The sequence below is a fragment of the Rhincodon typus genome, chromosome 1 (genome assembly GCF_021869965.1).
Source record: "Rhincodon typus isolate 14 chromosome 1, sRhiTyp1.1, whole genome shotgun sequence".
NCBI lineage: Eukaryota > Metazoa > Chordata > Chondrichthyes > Orectolobiformes > Rhincodontidae > Rhincodon > Rhincodon typus.
Window position 1 is genome coordinate 60,487,718 of NC_063332.1, and position 25,032 is coordinate 60,512,749.

The window sequence follows — 25,032 nt, forward strand, 5'->3', positions numbered from 1 at the left end:
GACCTTATAATAGAGGGAAGGTCATTGATGAAGCAGCTGAAGATGGTTGGTCCTAAGACACTATCCTGAGGACTACACCTGCAGACTTGGCCTGGAATGGAGATGACTGACCTCCGACAACCACAACTATCTTCCTATGTGGCACATATGACATCAACCAGCAGAATTTGCCCCCAATACCAATTAACTCCAGTTTTGCTCAGGCTCCTTGATGCCACTTTGTCAAATGCAGCATTGATGTCAAGGGCTGCCACTCACACTGCAACTGGACAATGTTCAGGTTTGGACTAATAAATGACAAGTCATATTCATGCTACACAAGTATCAGACACTAATTATCTCTGGCAAGAGAATTCAACCATCACCCTTGGCAGTTAGTAGCATTACTTATCTCTGTATTCCCCAACATTCTGGTAAGGAGAGGGACATCCTGGTTAAAAGCAGGGAGGGGGGTTGCCATTGACCAGAAATTGAACTGGACCAGCCATACACATACTGTGGTTACAGGAACAGGTCAGAGGCTAGCAATTCTGCACTGAGAAACTCACCTCCTGACTTCCCAAAACCTGTCCACCATTTACGATGCACAGTGTGCTGGAGTACTCTCTGCATGTCTGGAGAAGTGCAGCTCCAACACCACAAGGAGTTGACATCAAACAGCCTATTGTTTCAGACCTCAACCAGCTGCGTCAAAATTCACTCCTTTCACCAACAATGCAGTGGCTGTATTGCATACCACTTCCACAATTTTCAGAAACCCAGCAAGGCTCCCATGATTGCAGGTCTGGAAGGTGCTATCTCTACTACCTAGAAGGGCAAGGCAGTAGGTAGATGGAATCACTACTAGAGAGTTTTCCTCCAACCCACATACCAACCTGCTTTAGCACGATATTTGCCACCTCTTCACTTTTGCTGGGTCAAAGTCATAACAGTCCCCAACAGCTCGGTGGTGTACCTATACGACATGGACTCCAGCAGTTCAAGGCAGCAGTTAGGCACCACTTTCTCCAGACCAATTTGGGCTGGGTAGTAAATGCTTGCATGCAAGCAATGCCCCATGAACAAATAAATCAAAGTGTATAGGCAGTTTCTTCTGCCTATACTTAACAGAAATGCATATTAGCTACATCATTCCAGTCACTTTTGTTGTTGCAGTAACCCAAGTATAAGATACAGTATTGTAAGAAACACCTTGAAAAAGCATGTTGAAATATGCTTTATTTTATTGATTGAACTTGTTGAAATTGTACAAGTAACTTACTGACATCAAGTATCACAGATGCATATTCAATCCATAGACAAATGTACCGCACCAGAGGAAAGTAAAGCAAAACAAGCATTGACAAAATGATCAAAAAGCCTCGTGCAAAACAGTAACAGAAATACATGTTAACTGGTACAGAATTGGCATCATATTGTCTTGCATAAGGCCCAGTTTACCACAGAAGTTAAATCTTTCCAAGTAAAATTTACCCAAAATTGAAGTAGTCCATTGGTTTAAATTGGCATGTATTGAAGTGCAAAAATTGCAATGTATTCCATTCAAGAAAAACAATAGACAGTGAAATTCCAACAGATATTTGGCCAACTGACCTATTGTTGTGTCCCGTACATGCAGTTGAGCTGCTTCTTGGCCTGCTCCCACGATGCACGGGCATTAGAAAGGAACTACTTCCTATGAGGAAGAGGCCAGCACCAATACATCACAATCCAATAGCAGATGCAGTAAAGTTGAGAAAGTAAAGCGTTCTCCCACTTCAATGGTCCTGAATTATAGTATGATTAGTACTCTTAAAAAAAAAGACACCCAAGACCCCACACGTAGTGCACTATCAACACAATATATGTACTCTTCTTTTTTGCATTTTCTATTGCCATTCCTTCAGTCTAACTTTAATTAGTCTGCCGATGGAAGTTTTTAATCAATGCAGCTACAAAACTGGAACAGTTCAGCTTAATATTTTCCAGTAACTGTCATAATCAGCTGAAATGCAAACTTATTACCCAGCTAAACGACTAGTGACTAGCTTGCACAGCTTGTTCCAAAGCTTATGACCCAATCTTTTAGACTTTTCTCCCCGGGCAAATAGGAGTGTTTTTTTTTTAAATAAAGCAAGATGTTATCATTCTATCACGATGTAGAATACTGTACTGCATTCAAGTGAGCTGAATCATTCAAATGGCTGAAAATTCAGATAAATGTAATAACTTGAAGGTGTATTTTTACATGAAAACATAATAAGCAAAGTGATCTGTTGAAACTTCTAAATATTAGCCAACACTTTCAGCCATACCATTGGGAACAAAAGCTAGCATTATAAAACTGAACACAAGTGAAGGGTGCCACCATCAGTCTTTCAAAGTGGCTCAGATATAGGTCTATGTACCCTCAAGACTATTTTAAACCAACAAAATCAATTCTCCGTAAAAGCTTTCAGGCAAATACATACAAAATTTATTCTCTACCATATACCAAACAGCTACTCAGAGAAAAGGTTAACTGATTCACTGGAATATTACAGAATCTTTTCCTCTACCTGATACATGCAATCTCTGAAAGATAACAGCTTGGAAAAAGAAAAATAATGTGTGCCGTTCAAAAAACAGAAATGGTATCCCATTAAAGATCCATTTAAAAGTAGCTTACAAGCGATCTTCTCAAACTTTGTCTTTTGCTTATTATTTGGATTACATCTGATAAATATTTGAGAACCCACTTCAGCCTAGAGGATGAACAACACCATGTAGGCAATTTACCAACTGTGGTTTTACTGTGCAAACCAAATGAAAGATCAACAATGTTTGTCTGTACTCCCATTTCAAATCAGTGTCATAGGGGAATGGAATAGCTTGCAATAACCGGAGAAACATCAACCTTCTGGGTGCAAGTGGTGATAACAACTGATTGTTGTACTTGATAAGTATTACCACGTATAAGAATAATACTGAAATTTACAATCCTAAGAACAGTATGTAAATCAGTTAATAAGTTATCTTAAAATTCAGTCTTTATTTTTGGCAGACTCATATCAAGAACTGTGCAATGAGATTAGCCACACCAAGAACTATAAGGAAACTGTGGAAGATCGCAGACGGCCAACTCAGCTGTCCTCTACGGTGGAGTGACATCATATGAATGAGAGATGGATAAACAAATACAAAGGCAAGACCGCATGTTGCTCCTGAATACCTGCAGTAAAGAAAAACAAAATGATATGCAAAAATGTAACCTCTTCAGACTCTCTCCCCACCCACCCCTTCCACAGGAAGGGGCATATTATAGCTTGCAAAAATCTCCACCAAGGCAAAATTTCAAATCTCAAAGCGAAATCATGCAAAAGGTCATGCAAAATGCAAGAAATAGGAACAGAAGTAAACCATTCAACTCCTCACACTTTCACCATTCAACAAGTTAATGGCTGATCTGATTTTAGCCTCAATTCCACATTCCTGCCTCCCCATAATACCCTTTGACTCTGAAGTCAAAAATCTATCCACCACAGCCTTAAAAAAAGATTCAATGACTTTGTCTCTATTGATCTCAAGCTAAGAGTTTTACAGATTCAAGACCCGGAGAAAAATTTCTCATCTGTCTGAATTGCAGATATCTTATTTTTAAGCTGTATTCTCTAGTTCCAGTATGTCCATGGAGAAACATCCTTTCAACATTTACCAATTCACATCTCTTCAGGGTCTTAATTATCCCTGGTGGTGTTTGACTCTTTGTTTGAGCATCTCTCTCTGGAAATGTGTGACTGTCTCAATCAGCTGTGACTGTGGAAAGGATGTTCTCCACTCTGGCAGTGGTAACATAATCTGTTTGTTAGAATAAGCTGGTCACACTTGACTTCGTACTGAGGAACTATTACGTTGTCTTGGTCCTTCAAGTATCTGCCCCAAATCAATCCAATAAGATAATCTCCAATTCTTCTAAGTGCTAATGGACCCAACCTATTGGATATGATTCTCTTACTGGAAATCAAGTATTAAATAATCCAGACTATTTCTTGGATGTGATTTGAGACGTCTATAGCAAAAACAGGCTTTATCTGTTCAACTTTTCATCATTTCCTTATTTTCCATTTATTATCTGGACTCTGCTCTATTGGATAAATGCTCCCTTTACTTACTCTTGTCCTTTTAAATACCTGTACAAATTCTTACTATACTTGTTTTCAGCTAGCCTCTCTCATTCTCCATCATTATTCTTTTAGTCAGTTTTTGCTGTTTGTTATGTTCTAGCCAATCTTGTCCTGTAATCAGTCTTTGCAGAATATGCTTATTCTATAAATGTGATATTATCTTCAACTCACTAGTTAGCGCAGTGGATGTATCCTTCCCCCAGTTTTACATACCAGCAAGAATGAACTTTCAATCTTCTGAAATATTTCCTTAAATATCTGCCACTGCTTGTCTATTGACCTGTCTTAATTTCCCAGTTCACTTTAGCCAACTGTCATCATACCATAATAACTGTGCTTACATAGGTTTAGAACATGAGACTTAGGCCTACTCTACTCCTCCTGAAAGTGAATTCAAAATTTAATCATATTAGTCACTGCTACCTTAACGACAACTTTACTATTAAGTCATTAATTAGCCCTGTCTCATTACATCACATCAGTGCATCCAAATATTGGTAGAGGAAGTATAAACACTCTCCAGAGGGCTGGATGGATAACTTTAGGTACTTCAGCCTCAGTGGTCCTAGAATTTGAAACTGAGCAATTATCCAAAACGTGAAGTTATACTCTTATATTCCATTAACTCAAAGTGCTTTTCAATGCTAGAACCACCGTTCATCCAAAACGCAAGCAAGTCAAAATGGTCAAAAAGTCAAATTGATATTTTGCCTCTCTGCATTAGGAGAGCAGAAAGTATGTATTTTAGTTTATTTTAACGATAACAATCACCCCTCATGCCCTCAGCTTATTTCGCTCATGAAGTTCACCTCTTATTCCCTCTGTTCTATTCCCACCAAATTGCTGATTTCCTCAGGGATATTAATAAGCATTTCTGCCTTTTCAGATATTGTTCTTCCCTTCCTTTAAATCTGTTAACACCCACACCTCAAAAAAATTCACTCCACATGCTGATGAACTACCATTCCCATCTCTAAACGCAAACACCATTCTCCAAACTAGTTTCTGCACTTGTCACAGGCCTTAAATAGCTTGAATCAAAAAGTCACAAATTAAACCCGATGTAACGTGATAAGGGCAAACATTCCCTCTTGATCCTTAATATATTACAGCCTTTGAAGGAGTTTGGAGAAATAAACTGTTTCAATGACTCCATCATCCAGCTGCATGGATCCGCTCTTGCCCGATTCTATTCTTACCCATCATATAACCTGAAAGTTGCTTGCCTTGGATCCTCTTCTTGCTCCTGCACCGTTACCTCTGAAGTCCCTCAAAAGTTCTATTTTTGGCATCATCCTATTTCTCAATTACATGCTGCCCTTCATTGACATCTGAAAGAACAGCATTACGTTTTTTTCACATATGCTGATGACAATCAGTTCAGCTCCACCACCACTCTCAACTCTCCACAGCTAATAAATTATTAGATTGCTCATCTTGACACATCCAGTACTGGAAAAGCAGAAATATCCTCCAATTAAATTTTGGGAAGACTGATATCATTGTCCTCACTTCAATTTCTGTTCCCTGACAACAGACTGAATCCCTCTCCTGGGCAACAGCAATTAAGTGAGTCATTCACAATCTTGATGTCACATTCAGTACAAAGATGAGCTTCTGACCTCACGTTCATACCAGTAAGATTTCAATTTTCATCTCCATACACTGCTTGATTTCATTTGCCAAAATTCTCATTCTGGCCCATTATCTTGAGCAGCAATATTCCAATACATTCCTGGCTAACTTCCCAATTTCTACCATCCATAAACTGGAGGGAATTCAAACCTCTGCTGCCCATTTCCTAGCCCTCAGGTAATCCTGCCCCTCTATTACCCTTGTCCTCACTGACCTACATCAGCTCTGACCAAGGTATACCTTGTTTTCTAAAATTTCATCTGTTTTCAAATCTGTCCATGGCCTTAACTGTCCCTGTCCCCAATCTCTTTCAACTCCATTAAGCGATCTGCGTTTAAATTCTAGTGTCTCGGACATCCTGGTGTTTTGACTCAGACATCCCGGTGTTTTGACTGTTTAAGCGCAGTGGGTGTGCCTTCTGTCACCTAGACTCAAGGTAAGAAATACCTTCTCTACACTTCTTCCTCTCTGTATGATTTATGACTTTTTTATGACTCTTATAAAAACTCTTGAAAACCCACCACTTAGCAAGCTTTTGGTCTCTGGACTCCCCCTGCTTGGCTCATTATCATATTTTGTTTTCAGAATGTTTGTGTGAAGCACTTCGAAACATTTACTCATTTTAAAAGGTACGACATAAATAAAATTTATAGAAAATTGGTCACAATAAAAGCTGCCCTTGACTTGGCAAAGTTCAGATAAACAGAAACAAATATTGCTACAAAAACAGATCAACTGAATCAAGATCGCTCCCAAAGCCTCCCAAAATATTAAATTTTTTTGTTTTGTAGAAACCACAAAATGATGATAAGATTTAGTATTTCATTTGGGATTTGGAATAAATAGTAAAATCAAGCTTGGCTCTGTGAATAGAATGTGTCTTGTAAGAGGTCAAAATAATTTCTGAACACTGAGTTTGAACATTGTTATATGCTTTCTTGGAAAATGACTGGTAAGCTACCTGGGTAGTTAGTTGATGAAATTCTTGCAAAGTTGAGCTTTTTTGATGTACACAAAAAAAAAGTTGAGGGGCCACAAACAGACTTCAGTTACAAAGAACAGATTTATACTGGAAGATCAGTTTACTCAGGTTTTCAGAGTTAGAGAGAAGTCTTGAAGCTGCTTTGGCAGCTTAATGTGGAAGGGATTTTTCTTAAAGTTTCATTAGGAAATCAGAGATGTAAACAGTTTCTGTGTATCTCAGGGCAAGAAAGTAACAGAGAATCACATTTTGGTCACCAAAATGCTTGCAACCGTATCAGTTAAGCAAGACAAAACTGAAGTAGGAGTGATATTGCGCTGACATTATGTTTTTACAGACACATTGCTGTGAACATACACTGGGTGGGTTGGGGCGGTGGGGAAGGGGAAGAAAGTAATTAACATTAGATAGATGTTAAAAAGAATACAAAGCCTGGTGTAAATATATTCAATTACTGACACAGTAACCAAACAGCAAAAATAAGAAAAAAAACTTATCTATCAAGGTTTCATGTGGGATTTGGGATCAGTCCAAAGATATACAGGTTAGGTGGATTGGCCATGTTAAATTGCCTGTAGTGTCCAGGGATGTGCAGCCTAGGTGGTGGATTAGCCATGGGAAATGAAGGGTTACAGGGATAGAGTGGATGCTGTTCGGACAGTTAGTGTGGACTCGATGGGCTGAATGGCCTACTGTAGGGATTCTATGATCTGACTTCTTACCATCTGCTGCAGTCATAACATTATGTTCATGGAATGTGAACATTTAAATTTTAAATAAAGACTCAGCACAGAAGGCCAAGTCAAACAGGAAAAACTTCAATTTTCCTTTTCACAGATGAGATTTTAAGGACAGTCATCAAGCTAATAATGTTCAGAATTGAAGTGTTAAACAATTAAATTTCCCTACATGCATATTTAGTCGTGGTCTAACTTTAATGGATAGACATGGTGACTCCGAATCATTTTTGAAAACAAGTTGTAGCTGGAATGCATTCCTTTGCATCTAACACTAATTTGAAGGATAGGAATTTAATCATGATGGTATCAGACCGACCACTGTTGAAAGATCACAAACGAAGAAAGGTACTTCCTTAGCTCTATAACATGTAGTAACACATTTGAACTAACTGTCTGTCTATCTCCCTGTACCACTCTGCAGACTCAGTCATACTCATCACTTGCCACCTATTTTTGTGTCATCAGCAAACATGATTTCACTTCCATTCTCCAAGTCACTAATATTGCAAATAATTGTGGCTCAGCACCAATCCCCGTGGAACTCCTGTTTGCCATCCTGAAAACCCTTATCTCAATTCTGTCTTCTTTTTGTTGGCCAATCCTCCATCCATGCTAATAGCCTACCCCAACACCATGGGCTCATCTTATTAAATAGCCTGATGTATAGTACTTTATTAAACATATCCTGAAAATCCAAGACTATGGCTTCCCCTTTATCTACCCCACTTGTTATTTCTTCAGAAGAATTCTAGTAATTTTAACAGGCATGACTTCCCCTTTCTGAAACCATGCTAGTCAAATGAATTTCTAAATGCTCTATTATATCCTTTATAAAAAGACTAGGATTTGTTATTTGGAAAATGCTAAGCTAACTGGCCTATAGTTACTGGTTTATATTTAGTTAAATGTTTGTCGTCTTCCCTTTCTAAATACAGGTACTGCCAGAAGCCTTTGAATCTCTGAAAGGGAGATGGTCAGTCTCTCTCTCTCTGTGCTTGTAGAAACAAAAAGCCTGAAGAAAGCCAGTTTATTTGCACTCATCAATTGCTGTGAACAGTCTTTTAAGAAGCTTCTAAGAGATCTTTTCCAATTCGTGAACGAGTCACCCTGCAAGAAGGTGTAGTCGTACTTGGATAAAGAGGAATCGATTAACAGCAATTCCTAGTAAGGAAAACGATCATGTCAGTTAATCCTGTGATCAGGAACCATTGAACAACCTTCCTAGATTATCCTTCTACCAATAACAAATTTTTTTGTTATATTATGTGCATAATGGGAGTTTTATAAGGGAGTTAGAGTTTTCAGTAGTAGAGCTAAATGTCAACAGTTCATAGCGGTTTATAACAAATAAATAGATTCTAGCAACAGGTAATTATTGTTGCCAAGTACAGAATCCCGATATGTCCTGTTAAGTGGGTGTGAAAGGGACAGAAATTGAAGGATCTTGCATAGTCGGTTCTGCTATAAACATGATAGCTGCATTTCTGCACAACATCGTGTTATAGAAAAGTGCGCTATAGAAATAACGGGCCTATAGGAAGAGGAGGATTGGGGCAGACCACCAAAACAAAAATCAAAAATCGCTCAAAAATCACTCAAAAGCCCAACACAAAGGATAGCACAGTTTGAATATATGCTTAATTCATATCCAATAATGAAATAAAAAGTAAATTTAACAACTTTTTCTTCTTTCATAGGGTGCCAAATAAGATTTTATTCCATGAACTGCTACCCTGCTGCATTCTGCATTGTAATCGTTGTTTTCCAAGAGTTGCAACTGCTTCATAATTTCCCTCAGGATAGAAGACAAAACAGAAGTGGAAAGCTCTCATGGTGCTGCATCCTGAACTTGATCTTCATCTCCAGCTTCCACTTTGTTGTAGATGAACTGTAGAGAGGTCTTCACAGTGGGACGCAAGTAGTTCCTCAATATCCTCAACCTCCACATCTTCAAATCCAGCTTGCTTTACAAGATCAACACAATGTTCTTTGATTCTTGGGAGCTCTTCTGACAGATCAAAGCCTTGAAAATCTTTGAAAATCTGGGAGAAGCTTTCGCCAAACTCCCTGCAAGCAATAATTACTGATATCAGCCCAGGCCTCCATGATAATGTCAATTGCAGTCTTGATGTTAAAAGCTCTTCCAAAATTGAACAGCACTGTCCTTATCCCCTTCAGTGGCTGCAATCAGCTTCTTAAATGTGCACCTTAAATAATAAACTTTAAAAGCTGCTATTGCATCCTGGTCCATGGGTTGAAGGAGAGAGATTGTGTTTGGGAGCAGAAATAGCATTTTGTTTTCAGAAGGCTCACCAACAGTGGGAGCATGGCTTGGTGCATAATGTGGGATAAGGAGAATCTTTAAATCCAAATTGTTTTTCCTGCAATACTCTTGCAAAACATCAACAATAATGATCATGTGACGCCAGCACGCACTAACATTATGCATGCTCAGGATAAAGCCTGTGAAATGATCATGTGATGTTGACGTGTACTCCGTTACGCACCGATGGAATCATGTTGTAGCCAACACAAGTTTGCGTTTTAGATGTAGCGCTCCTCTACTCGTAAGTCACGTTATAGCCAATTCACATTGCCAGAACACGTTATTGCAGAACTGACAGTACTTTTTAAAATCTTTAATTTCTGTCAACTGCAGGAATAGTTCGGCTTGAATTTCAGTATGCCGTGACACTAGCAACTCAGAGAATATTTCCGCACACTGGCCTGACTGATGTTCCATTCCTTTCGTTTTCTTGAATTCCAAGTAGATTTACCACCATCTGTGGTACTGTACAAATGTCCTGGCCCGAGTGAAGTAGCTTCTATTTGCACAGTTCTCTGCTCTTCCAACTAGATGGTATTTCTCTTCTGTATTTACTGCTGATAGGTTTACACAGTCATTAGTAAACCTAATCAGCAGCAAATGAGGAAGAGAAATGCATCCAGTCGGAGCAGCATCTTCTTACAGGATCTTCCAATTCTGCTTCCTGCATTTGGAAGTTCAATTAGGGCCTTTTGGCGGGCCACATTTTGGCAGACTGGGCAACTGTTGCAGAACTGCTCTACCCTGCGCCAGACCTTTCCTTTTGTTTTTCCTGCCCCTGTCAACAGCTGTATCTAAAGCATTTCTACCTTCTTTCAGTTCCGAAGAAGTCATATTGGACACAAAGTGTTAACCCCGTTTCTCCATGATGATGTCAGGCCTGTTAAGTATTACTTCGTATTAGTCGAAAATTTCAAAAGTTTGGTCTTGTCCAGAGAGGGAGTTTTAAAAATAAGACTTAAGCCACACATGTTGCCCTGAGAAACAGGCACCCTCCTCTCACTTACAGGTACAAGGAAATAATTACTTCTTTAAAAAAAAAAATTTTACATGTAGCACTTCCATGAGCACTATATATTAAATGGAACAGCTGTACATAATTAATAACCAATATGATGACAAGAGGTTCTTAAAATTAAAAGATTGCAAATGACATCTATATAATTTCAAAGTTTCAGTAGCTCTATTGAACTTCTGATATAAATATAATTCAAAGTACTGAATATAACTCCACAAATACCTTATGATTCCTCCTATATTGGGGTAAAATTTTGCGACAAGGACTCCTGTGCACACAACCACAATGTTTAGGACGAACACATGTAAAAAACTGCAAGGAGAAAAATATATAGTAAAACAACTGGAAAGTAGCTTGGAAAAACATATGATTGAAGGAGGTGCTGCTAAAATGCTGGCTAGCTGTCAGTTCTAAACTGGATCAGGTGGAACAATAGGTTGCACAGTTTGATTTTACAAGGTAGCAGAGAACATGACAGAACAAAAGACACATCTCAAAGCACGAAGCAAACCCTTCTGGTGAATCATTGTGGGGCTGCCTCACCTAGTGACTTTAAAAAACACGAGTCATTTACTTTCACTCTTCCAACTGATGCAGCAAGTTGGAGGATATCAAGTTGTAGTTGAAAATGTGAATAGCGTGACTAGGTTTTGAGTAAATGGAGTTGTACGGCTGCTACTAGAATTGTAATAATACCTATTAAGTTCCTGGATTATTTTGATAGAGGCTGTGTAAATCCATAATATTACTTTTGGCAGCCATTAGTAAAACCCAAGATTTAATAAAATGATCCCAGGGTTGAGGGACTTGAGCTAAATGGATAGATTGGAGAAGGTATAATTATTCTCTTGAGAAACAAGAAGCATGAAAAGGAAGTTTGATAAAGAAGTCAAAATCATAAGAATCTAGAGAGAGAGTAGTTAGGAATAAAAACTGTTGGAGGGGAACTGAGGAAGTTGAACCAGGGAACTGCCAAAGAACTGAGCAGAAAAGATTGACAGTGCTACGGGAAAAGGCAGGCAGCTCCAAGAAAATCAAAAGCTCAACATCATCCAGGATGAAAGAGGTTGCTCGAATGCACCACATCCACAAACATTTAATCCTCCACTACCACCACTCAGTAGCAGCAATATTTAACATCTACTAAACATACTGCAGACATTTACTAAAGTTCCTCAAACAGCAGCCCCCTAACCGTAGCCACTAGAAAGACAACAGCAGCACATACATGGAACACTACCACCTGCAAGGTCCCCTCAAAGATACTCATCATCCGGACTTAGAAATTTATTGCCTTCAGTGCAACTAGGTCAAAATCCTGGAACATCTTCCCATAGGATTGAGTTTGCCTACATCCCAAGGATTGCAGGGATTTAAAGGTGGCAGTTCACCACTACCTTCTCAAGGGCAATTCAGGATGATTAATAAATCCTGGCACAGTCAGAGAAGGCCAAATCCAAATGAATGAATTAAAAAGTGGAACTGATTCTTATCCTCGAGAGAGCCAACACAATACAACAGGCTCAAATGGCCTTCTTCTGCATTGTTACCATTCTGAAATTCTAGTTTAGCTACATTATTAGAGTAAGAGTAAAGCAGAAGAGATTGGTGGCAGTCAACCCAAAAAACGTTAACAGCAAACATGCAGTAACTAGCTTCCCAGTGCTTCCACCAGATTAAAGTTCAGAACAAGTTAACTAGCTATCATCTAGTCAGGTACAGCAATGTTTCACAAACACAATCTTTCAACATCCAACTTGGAAAACTTCTGCACTGTATACTCTGGCTGTTGAAATTGTTAAATTCGTTGGGGAAAAAAATTGAATTACATCACACCTTGGATATGCTTTTCCAAACAACTGGCCCAGTAGTTGCACACGAATCAGATAACCCAGTAATGGATAAACAGTTGTCATTTGAAAGAGCAGGAAGACCCTGGAAATGAAGGCCATGATATCACTGCTTGGCAGGTTATCCAAAAAGTTCTGCAAGAGATGAACAAATCGTTAAAGTAAAGATACAAGGTTAACAGAAAGCCAATGATAGCATAGCAGAGGTCAAAATACCTGTGCAGACTTTGTTTGTTTGAGATGTAGATTTGTAGTACAATATAGCTTTTCTTGAATATGGATTCTAAAAGTTGGGGTAAATGAATTTTTTGTTTTCATTCTTTGAAGGGACCTTTTGATCAGAAAATAATTTTTTCAAAAGAACGTTTAAGAAGTCTTTCGATTAAAGGATGCAATTCCAGATAAGTGACTAGCAAGGTAGCTGCGGAGTTAACTGAAGTAACGTTTACAAATTAGAAGGGCTGGAAGTGCTGGAAAGTAGTCTTGAACTGTTTAGCAGTTCAAGTAGACAGGGCTTTTCTTTAAGCTTAATTAGGAAATGTCAGTGAGTTAGTGAGTGTCTATGTATCTCAGTATCAATAGTATATATCTGGTGGAGATGCATAAAGTTTGAAAGGTGACATTTATAATTCCAGTTAACTAAGAAATTAAAGACTTGAGAATGTTTTTTTTTCATGGAGATGCAGCAGCGCTAGCTAGACCAGCATTTATTGCCCAAGTTTAATTGGAGGGCAATTAAAAGTCAACCACATTGCTGTTGATCTGGAGTCACAAGTAATGATGATGGATTTCCTTCCTCAAAAAGGACACAATGAACTAGACAGATTTTTACAACAATCAACAATAGTTTAATGGTCCAGAGACTAGAATCTGCACAAGGTTAAAATCAACTGTCCCAAAGTTATTCCGTATAAAACACTATTTAAAAATAAACTAAACATTTCATTACCAGTCTGTCTACTGCAGATCATGATTTTTTTTAAGCAGTGAGGGGAATAACGGCCTTGATTTTAATTTGTACTGCTTTCTGGAATTCAGATGCTAACAGCAGGATAAGCAATAAAATGACAAATTTATTTACCTTCTCTAATTCCACTGCTTTATAATCCTCACTGCATGTTTTGAGCAGGATGCCAGCAGAAACCAAGCTTGAAATACTTATCAAGTCAGATGGCATTACTGTGATCCAATCTGCAAGCACAGTCTGTCACGGGAGTGAGCATGGATAGTTTCTACAAAGTCCACACATGTTGAAGCAGCTTGTGGACTAGACAAAATTCAAAAGGGAGAATTCAAAAAAAAACTGAAATTTTTTTCTCCATTAAAAATTGACTTCATGGACTCCCCAAAAATTGCCACTGGAGCCAGGAACCATTGTGCAGTTGAGGCTCTTGCCACATCTCCATGCCAAAACTGATGCCATTCCTGATCCTCACTCTGGAGGTGGATCTGGCTGGGACTCAGGAACCCAACCTCATGTCAAGATCACACAGTCTTTACATCCCATTTCCCGAGATGTTGCAGTAGCAACTACATTTATATATCATTTTCTATAGAATAAACACTCTCAAGATTCTTCACAGGAGCACTGTCAAATAATTTGATACAAAAAAAAAGGAGATACCTTTTAAGAAGTTTCTTAAAAGAAGAAAAAGGAGACGGAGACATACAAGGTGCGAATACAAGCAACCAACCAAAACGTAAGAATCATGGAGCAATTAAAGCCAAGGAGGCAGAATTGGAGGTGTGCAGGAGATTTATAGGGCTGGAGAAGTTTAGAGATATATAAAGACAAGGTCATGTAGGGATTTGAAAACTAGGGCAAGAATTTTATATTAAAGAAGGTCTTTCTTAATGTGGTGGTCTATGTTTTTAGTTATCACAGGGGTGATGAGTACCTTGGCGCAAGTTTGCAGACAGGAAGACCTTTGGGTGAACTCCAGATTACAAAGCATAAAAAAGGAGTCCACTGAAGTAGCCACGTCTGTCAGTACTAAAAGCATGGATGAGGGTTTCAGCAGTTCAGCTGAGGTGTTGGGCAATGGTACAGAAATGGAAATAGGTAGTCTTTGTGATGGCAGTGATATGTTGTTAGCAGTTCATTGCAGGATCAAAATGACAAGCTGTGCATAGTTTACTTCACCCTCAGCCAATTTCCAGAGAGGAGGATGTAACGTACCTGGAGGCCCAAAATAATGGCTTCAGTCTTCCAAATATTTAGCTACTCATTTTGTCACAATAGAATTTTAACTATTCAAAATGCAATGCCAAGGTTCTTGCTACAAACAGAAAAAGTACAAAGCTCTCTTAAAAGATGATTAAATACCAGAAGACATTAAGACAAACTTGGATAAAAATCAGCTAATATGGTCTTTTATTAGATTAAATGCAAAATAACCAATATCTCAGCTATCACAGCCAGCAGATACCAGCAAAATGGGAGGGGGAGGTTCAATACCAGCAAGTTGTATCATGCTAGGTTATTCCATTCACTTTTAATGGTATGTTATCAGAGGTTATATGTAACAAAACGATTTCTTTACCAGTTTTCTCTCTCTCGTACAAATTTGTACATAAAATGTTGTTAGATTGTTGATTATTAGAAGGACAGAAATTCAATGCCTAAGGAGGTTAACACTTGCACAATACTAAGACAGTGCTGCAATGTCAGAAAAGAGTCATCGTTTAGATGGAATGTTGAGTGCAGCCAACCAGACTGGAATGACAGCCAAGGATTAAACATCAGCTGGTCGAAAACGGACAAGAACTGAAGCAGGCAACTTCAGTTATTTAAAGTAGTGATACAAAGCAAAAAAACCAATTGGCTGCATTCTCTCTTCTGCTGCAGGCTGCACTTTTCAGAAAGACAGAATGCTGGAGAAGCGCAGATCTAGTAGCAGAGAGAGAATCAGAGTTAACATTTTAAGTTGGGCATGACTCTGTCAGAACTCTGACCAAGTTCTGAAGAAGAGTCATACTGCTTTGAAAACGTTAACTCTTCCTCTCTCCACAGAGAGCCCTGGTGAGTTTCTCCAGCATGTGCAGTATTTTGCTTTTATTGGAGCTCTTTTCTAGACTTGTTTAATCTGTTTAAATTCAAAGAAAATGTAGACTGAAGTCCTGTAAGGACAGGGTGGTGATTGTAATGAGGTCAGCCAGGGGGACATCGCAGAATGAGTTCCCCGATTGGACCAGATTAACAACCCCAATCAGGGAGCCCTGGCTGACAGATATAAAACAGGACGGTCAGAGGCTCTGTTCAAACAGAGCTGGCTCTGAGGAACTGGACCTATATCAAATATTATGCGCATGTAAATAAAGGGTGACTTTGTGACGGGATACTAGCCTTGAGTTATTTCAATCAGCATGCTGCCAATGAATCTCAAACTGCTACCTTCATTCTTCTGGATACCAATGTTTAAAAAGGCTTGCATGGTGTCATGGCAGTTTAGCAATCTGTTCTCCAACACATGACTCAGTTCCCTGTGGCTTTGAATGTAGCAATCTGTCTCCTCAATCACAGCATTCATTGACTCACCACCATCATTCTGCCAGTGTTTTCCGATTACCAGCCAGACAATCTCTACTCGTCCAGAGGAGGAAATGCCTGAGACTGGGCCTTTTGGAGCAAGGCCATACACACAGTTTCCTCTACTGAATGTCAGCAGCCTTCCAGTTAAAGAAAAAGTCTGGAAGAATCTCATGATGACCATGAAACCAAATTGTCAATTGTCAGAAAAAAAAACCCATCTGGTTCATTAATGTCCTTCAGGGAAAGAAATTTGCCATCCTCACCTGGTCTGGCCTACCTGTGACTCCAGACCCACATCAATGTGGTGGGCTCTCAACTGCCATTAAATAGCCTAGCAAGTCAGTCAGTCAGTTGTACCAATCACTACAAAGTCTCAAAGAAATGAAATTGCATGGATCACTTGGCATCAACCTAGGCACCAGAAAGAGCCCCACTGACCCTGCAAAGTCCTTCTTACTATTATCTGGGAGCCAGTGCCAAAATTGGGAGAGCTATTTCACAGACTAGTCAAGTAACAGGCTGACAGGTATACTCATGGAATCATACCTTAGAGACAATCTCCCAGACACAAACATCATCCCTGGATATGCCCTGTTGTAGACCCAGAGGTGGCGACAGTGGTACACACTCGGGAGGGAGTTGCCCTGGGAGTCTTCAACAATGGGGTTCAGAGTCATGAAGTCTCATGGCTCACGTTAAACATGGGCAAATAAACCATGTACCGACCTCCCTCAGCTGATGAATTGGTACTCCTCCATGTTGGACACCACAGAGGAAGCATTGAGGATAGCAAGGGCACAAAATGAAACCTGGGTACGGGATTTCAACGTCCATTACCAAGTATGGCTCAGCAGCAGAACTACTATCAAGCCGGTCAGGTCCTAAAGGACTGGATCTGCAGCAGGTGGTGAGGGAACCAAAAGGGCAAAACATACTTGACCTTATCCTTACCAATCTGCTGGCTGCAGATATATCTGTCCATGACAGTATTGGTAAGAATGACCAGTGCACAGTCCTTGTGGAGACAGAGTCCCTCCTTCACATTGAGAAAAACCTCCATTGTGTTGTGTGGCACAATCACCATGCTAATGGGACAGACTTCGAGCAGATCCAGCAACTAAAGAATGGGCTTCCATGGGGCATTGTGGACCATCAACAGCAGAATTGAACTCCAGCATAATCCGCAACTTCTTGGCCCGGCATATCCCCAACTCAACCATTACCATCAAGCCAGGCAATCAATCCTGGTTTAATGGAGAGTGCAGGAGGGCATGCCAGGAGTGGCACCAGGTATTCCTGAGAGGAGATTTCAACCTGGTGAATGTGCCAAACAGGACTACTTCCTGCTTATATTGTTTGGCATGCAAGCAGAGCTAAACGATCCCACAACTGATGGATCAGAGCTTAGGCTCTGCAGTCCTGCCACATCTAGTCATGAAATGGTGGTGGACAATTAAACAACTCACTGGAGGAGGAGGCTCCACAAATATCCCCATCCTCAAGTGATGGAAGGGCCCAGCACATCAGTACAAAAAAATGAGGCTGAAGCTTTCACAGTAATCTTCAGCCAGAAGCGATGAGCGGATGATCAATTTCAGCCTCCTCCAGTGGTCCTCAGCACCACAGTAACCAGTCTTCGGCCAATTTGCTTCATTCCATGTGATGTCAAGAAATGGTTGGAAACACTGGATACAGCAAAGGCTATGGACCCTGACAACATTCCAGCAATAGTACTGTGCTCCAGACCTTGCTGCTTCCGTACCCAAGCTGCACCAGTACACAGTTACAACACTGGCATCTAACCGACATTATGGAAAACTGCCCAGGCACGTCCTGTACATAAAATACAGAACAAAGCTAACCTAGCCAACTTCCACCCCGGTCTACTCTTCATCAGTAAAGCGATAGAAGATGAAGAGTGTTATCAAGCAGCACCTGCTTCATGACGCCCAGTTCGGGTTCCACCAGGGCCATGCATCTTCTGACCTCATTACAGCCTTAGTTCAAACATGGGCAAAGAAGCTGAATTCCAGAGGTAAGGTGAGAGTGACAGCCCTCAACATTAAGGCTGCATTTAACTGGGTGTGGCATCAATGAGTCCTGGCAAAACTGGAATTAATAGGTATCGGGGGCAAACTCTCCACTGTTTGGAGTCATATCTGGCACATGGGAAGATGATCATGGTTGTTAGGAGGCTAGTCATCTCAACTCCAGGACATCTCTGCAGAGAACTCTGCAGTTCCTCAGAGTGGTGTCCTAGGCCCAAACATTTTCATCTGCTTTAACGACCTTCCCTTCATCACAAGGTCAGAAGTGGGAATGCTCACCAATGATTGCACAATGTTTAACACCATTTGCAACTCCTCAGATACTGAAGCAGTCCATGTTTAATTGCAAGATCTGGATAGTATCCAGGCTTGGGCTGACAAGTGGCAAGTGACATTTGTGTCACACCAATGCCAGGCTATGACCATCACCAATAAAGAGACAATCCCTTGACATTCAATGGTGTTACCGTCACTGAATCCCCCACTACCAATATCCTGGTGTTATCATTGACCAGAAACTCAAATGGACTCAGCACATAAACACAGTGGACACAAGATTAGGTCAGAGACTAGAAATACTGAGGCAAGTAACCTCCTGACTCACCAAAGCCTGTCCACCATCTACAAGGCACAAGTCAGGAGTATGATAGAATACTCCCCACTTGCTGGCATGGGTGAAGCTCCAACACCACCCAAGAAGCTTGACACCATCCGCGATAAAGCAGCCTGCTTGATTGACACTACGTCCACAAGCATCCACTCCTTCCACCGACGCTCAGTAGCAGCAGTGTGTACCATCTACAAGATGCACTGCAGAAATTCACCAAAGATCCTCAGACAGCACCTTCCAAACCCATGACTACTTCCATTTACAAGGATAAGGGCAGCAGATACTTGGGAACACCACCCTCCAGCTACTCAGCACCCGGACTTGGAAATATATTACCATTTCTTTACGAGCACTGTCTCAAAATCCTGGAATTCTGACCCTAATAGTATTGTGGGTCGACCCACTGCAGGTGGACTGCAACGGTTCAAGACGACAATTCACCACTGCCACCTTCGAGGGCAATTAGGGACAGACAATAAATGCTGGCCAGCCAGCGACACCCATAATCCACAAATGAATAATAAAGAAAAACACCACTGGGTAGCACTGTTCGGAAGCCACAGGACAAGCAAACATACTGATAAGCAAATATATGATGTGATTTGTATGGTTTCAAATTATAAATTTGGTTTTGAATGTTTACTTTTTAATTACTTTTCATTTTTGCATTGTAGACAAGCTGACTTTTAGGGTTAATAGTGGACGTCCGATATGGAACAGCTGGTGAAGGAGTATTATGATTGACTTTTCCAATATTAACAATTGGATGAACAGACAAACAAACAAGTGGCTACAGTCTGCTCTGCTTAACAAGTGTTTCTTCAACGCAAACTGGCTTTAACACAATTGAAGAATTTAGACTTATTTGTAGAATGTGAACTTTCCTTACCTGTACTGGCTAAAATGTGATTCCAGTCCCATTAGTTTAAATGGCGTGGCTATTACGCCATTTTCTTATAACGCACGATCGCACGAGAACGGGACTATCATGTTATATCAGAACCGACTGTATTTTGATTACAGTCTCCTTCTCTCATTGTTGGTGGCACAGGCAGTGCAGCATAAAACGGGCCACACAAATCAACATACTCACTCTGGTGCACAGTCGTCCATATAGCAAAAGGGTAGCTCAAGTAAGCCAATGGGCTGTTCCAGTCCATTTCATGCGGCAGCATTGCTTTCATTATGCATGCTCCGACATGGCTTCCAGTACGGAGCCTTTCTTCTTCCTCTTTCTGCATTTTGCACTTTTCCTATGTTTATATGACTGAGGGGAATGCAGTCTACTGTACCCATTTGTAAGGCTGTGGATTATACAAAATCCTTGATATCGATCCTTGTCCATTTGCTGCAGACTTCAGCCCTTCCAACAGTTTAGGAAATACTAAACACACAGTGAAATCAATTGACAAGCCGAAAGTAGTTGATCAACCCCTTAAATAGTACAGGGGTGCAGATTCTTTTGACTGAAGAATGTGTGTTAACCTGTATGAGGTTGAGAGATGGTGCAAGTTGGAGCATTGAACTCCAAAATGTCAAATCAGCATCACATGCTGACTGATGTCACTACATGTATACTTCTGATGGACGTCATCGTGTGTGCTCTCAGATGCCATCACAGAAACAGCTTCAAGGACAGCTAATTTAGATACAAAAAACCTTATAGCCCTGATACACAGGGCTGAATTTCATGGTACATTGCTAACACTAGCACAAAGCTTTCAAAAACACATTACTGCCAAATGTACACATGGCATTTTAATTAGGTGTGTCCACAAATGGTCTTTCCATTCCTGATTAAACATCAGCTGCATGTGCTCAAGTTCAAAGACAGACCTGCCAATGAAGTATGATGGAAGAACATTATTTATGCAAAGAAATTAGAAACACCTGAGAAATTCTACTCCTTCAAATACCACTATCTTCTGCAGGAACCTTTGGGAAAATTAAAATCACTTACAATTATTCTTTCCAAGTCAACTCCCTAGTTTTTGGTTGTATATACTGGCCACAAGATCTTTGCAGCTAGAATTTGTTCAACCATTCCCCCTCCTCCTGTTTTGCTGCCCTTACCCCCAGCAAATATGAAAATGTTCTCTTTTGCCCACCACCAAGGCATTTTGACATACCGGCTCAATGCACTCTTCGGATAGTGCTGGGGAGGGAAATGCAGCAAATGTCATCACTGCAACATAGAGATACGTTAATCCCACGAGTAGATAGGCAATGGAAAGATCTCGAACCTGAAGAAGATAAATAATAAATTAATTCTGTATAGAGGCATAAGACAAGAAAATCAGCTTTCATCCAAACCAACCGGTTTTAGCTAAAAGCAAACTACCGGTGTGTACAATGGGAGGAATCCTTTTCATTTCTTTTTGTTTGTTTTTGTTTGTTGTAATGTCATGGAACCTGTTTGTTGAAAGATCACCAAAGAAGAAAATGTTTTCAGAGAACAATAACATTGAAGTTTTGCAGCCTGATAAAAAGTTGTTTATGAGAGGAACTCCAGTTTCAAGTGGGTTGACTCTGCATTTCTGGAGAACTATTCACTGAATACATTAAAAAGATGCTTTATGACATTGCTGGCTGAACATTCTGATTTCAAGAAAACATGCAGCATGTTTCACTGGAATTAATAAACTGGGGATGTATTAAACAAACACAATTTCATACTTTGTCAAAATAAACAGCAGCAGAATACATTTCAACTATAGCAAATTTTAGCCTGACGTTTGAAAGATCGCTCAAGGGAGAGTTAGTTCTACTGTGCCACTTTATTTGATATGCAATTCACTGATACATGGACTGTATAACGATAAACATGACATATTGCTGAAAATAATGACTTCCCTGTGTTTTTTCAACTTTCTCCTTAACACCGATATTGCATTAGAAGACAATGTTAATTGCTTGAGCAAGTGGACTCTGATTGGTACAGGTATTGAAATGGAGAATGATCCAGGTAGATGATGGACTGTTAACTATCAAGCTTAAAGTCAAACCAAGCAAATTGACTCTGATTGATTAAAGCAATGCCCCAATAGTTGAACCAGAGGAGAACGACACTCACCCATTTTGTTCATTTGCAACAGGCAGTGCATACGTATGTCTGGAACAAGAGCCTGTTTATTAATATGCCGGTATATCCCACACAATGAGCCCAACAATTTTAAAATAGATAGTCAGTGTAATTCTTAGCACACAGTTATTAAGTAAATGGTGTCCAATTACAACCACTTCACGTCAGCACTAAATGAAAAGTCATGTAGACTTGAAACGTTCGCTTGCTGTCTCTCCATGGATGCTGCCTAACCCACTGATCTCCAGCAATTTTTTGTTTTCAGTACAGATTCCAGCATCTGCAGTAATTTGCTCCGACAATCACATCTAGTGTTGGGCACTTTGAGCTTTGCAAGCATGTTGGCTGCTTGTACACAAAGTACATGCATTTTGCCAGCTTCAACCTAACTAGTTGGGCAACTCCTTCACTAAAGTCAACCTGCCTTGTTTAAAGTTTAATCAAAACTTGTAGTTAACTTTCAGTCAGTCATCGGAAACATTTCAGGGGCATTGTACACAAAATGTTAACTTTGCCTTGTCTTTACAGATGCTGCCAGACCTGCTGAATCTTCCAGCAATTTCTGTTTTAGTTTTGTTCTGGATCATCTAATCACTTATACCAATCTAAATCCACTTTGCACACAAAATCAAATATTCTGTTCCCTTTTACATGGGCATTCTTGCCTGAAATTAGGAGCAAGATTAGGCCATTTGACTCCTTAGGTTTGGTCTGCCATTCAATAAGATCATCTGTCACATTCCAACCTTTCGATTCCTCACGTGTTGAGAATCTGCCTTAAAAAGATTCAAAGACACTTTTGCAAAAGATGGTATAACAGTTTCAAAGACTGTCTTAAATAGTTATCAGGAGGTCAGTTCTGCTTAAAAATGCCAAGTTTCAGAAGCACCCACATGAGAAAACATCCTTTATGTATGCACTCTGTCAGAAGAAAATCTTTAACAAAAAGATATCTTTTTGCAGCAATGCTCGAGTTCATACAGCAGAAACATGACAAAAAATGATCCTGAGCTAAATCATCTGGGCACAAGAGTAGGATCTTACTTTATCACAGAAAGGAAAACAGCCTGGACCACTTTGCTGCCCTTGGTGGTGGATTAAAGCAACACCTAAGATGTTTCCTTCTTATGCATCCCTAACTTCTGACTTTACACTCCAGCATCGAAAGCAGGTTTAAGCACAATATCCTCAAAATTTTCCCTGGAATGTTTCAGTCGGCTCTTGATTTAGCTCTTAAGCAAAGTCCCAAGTTGGTGCTCTCTTTCTTTTCAATACCAATAGGATTTTGCAAATTTAAACATACTTTGTAAATTAAGGACTAAACAACAGGAGACAATGTTGGTGAGTCTTTTCTGTGACATTTGCTACTTTAGTCTCCCTGTTCCACATTCCAGAATGACTTGTTATGGGATTGAAATGGTAATGTTTTCCATGTTTTCAAAATATGATATTGGACAGCAAGCAGCAAGTCACTTCACAAAAAGCCTCCAAATGAAACTTCTCAAATACAACATGTAGAATGAACGCAATTTTCATAATAGCAACACAAATGCTTAGATTTTTAGTTTCAGAAAAGGAAAATTTATTGCTGCTGAATTTCCATCCTTAAGCCAGTAAGCATATCTAAATAAGGTTCAACATCATTGGTCTTTAAAATGTTCCTCAAGTGACTTGAAGGAAATTCCTTTTCCTAAAGACACTACATAAATATACCCAGTTATGCTACTAACTTAGCAATAATAATTAATTTCAAGGTGTTGTAGGTATGTCAGTGGTATTTTGGGCTGGAAACTCTATAATTGCATCCAGATTTGCATCACAACTGGAAATCAACGCATCATCCTCTGACACTTCCGCCATCTGCAATCCGATCCCACCACCAAAGACATTTTTCCCTCCCCACCCTTATCTGCTTTCCGGAGGGACCACTCTCTCCGTGACTCCCTTGTCCGCTCCACACTCCCGGCACTTTTCCCTGCAACTGCACGAAGTGCTACACCTGCCCCAACACATCCTCCCTCACCCCCATCCCAGGTCCCAAGAAGACTTTCCACATCAAGCAGATGTTCACCTGCACATCTGCTAATGTGGTATACTGCATCCGGTGTACCCGCTGAGCCTCCTCTACATCGGGGAAACCAAGCGGAGGCTTGGGGACCGCTTTGCAGAACACCTACGCTCGGTTCGCAATAAACAACTGCACCTCCCAGTCGCGAACCATTTCAACTCCCCCTCCCATTCCTCAGACGACATGTCCATCCGGGGCCTTCTGCAGTGCCACAACAATGCCACCCGAAGGTTGCAGGAACAGCAACTCATATTCCGCTTGGGAACCCTGCAGCCCAATGGTATCAATGTGGATTTCACAAGTTTCAAAATCTCCCCTCCCCCTACCGCATCCCAAAACCAGTCCAGCTCGTCCCTGCCTCCCTAACCTGTTCTTCCTCCCACCTATCCCCTCCTCCCACCTCAAGCCACACCCCCATCTCCTACCTACTAACCTCATCCCGCCCCCTTGACCTGTCCGTCCTCCCTGGACTGACCCATCTCCTCCCTACCTACACTCACCTTTACTGGCTCCATCCCCGCCTCTTTGACCTGTCTGTTTCCTCTCCACCTATCTTCTCCTGTATCCATCTTCTATCCGCCTCCCCCTCTCTCCCTATTTATTTCAGAACCCCCTTCCCCTCCCCCATTTCTGATGAAGGGTCTAGGCCCGAAACATCAGCCTTCCTGCTCCTACGATGCTGCCTGGCCTGCTGTGTTCATCCAGCCCTGCACCTTGTTATCTCAGATTCTCCAGCATCTGCAGTTCCTACCATCTCTGGAAATCAACAGTGTTGGCTATTGTGTTAGATTATCCCATATAAAGTTTTAATAGAAAAACAAAATTATAGCTAGAAACTGCAGACAAGCCATTATTCAATAGAGATCACAATGGAAAGGTTGTTGAAATGCTAAGTATGGCTAAACCAAGGAGAAAGTTAAAGTGCTGTCATTGAGAAAGTGGAGGCACACAGTACAGGTCACAAGAAGTTCACCTGCTGCGTGGATCATTGGGTTAATT

The 25,032-nt window shown here is 40.4% G+C and overlaps 1 protein-coding gene and 1 long non-coding RNA gene across 5 annotated transcripts in view; one reads left to right on the top strand and one right to left on the bottom strand.

Moving 5' to 3' along the window:
- Positions 1 to 1,205: 1,205 nt before the first annotated feature.
- The window catches only part of slc38a9 (solute carrier family 38 member 9), a 62,678-nt gene continuing 38,851 nt past the window's right edge, over positions 1,206 to 25,032 (bottom strand). For 3 of the 4 annotated variants that reach the window (XM_048604394.1, XM_020529088.2, XM_048604401.1), the window contains exons 12-15: positions 21,013 to 21,126; positions 12,680 to 12,828; positions 11,066 to 11,155; positions 1,206 to 3,190 (exon numbers count right to left, since the gene is read on the bottom strand). In XM_048604394.1, coding sequence (XP_048460351.1) covers positions 3,025 to 3,190; positions 11,066 to 11,155; positions 12,680 to 12,828; positions 21,013 to 21,126 — 519 coding nt within the window. In that variant the 3' untranslated portion in view covers positions 1,206 to 3,024. The remainder of the gene's footprint in view (positions 3,191 to 11,065; positions 11,156 to 12,679; positions 12,829 to 21,012; positions 21,127 to 25,032) is intronic. The other variant, XM_048604408.1, reaches the window with a different exon arrangement.
- On the top strand, positions 6,123 to 9,632 carry LOC125484691. The gene is made up of 3 exons (XR_007263525.1): positions 6,123 to 6,213; positions 8,435 to 8,663; positions 9,197 to 9,632. It is a non-coding gene; the product is annotated as an uncharacterized LOC125484691 (long non-coding RNA).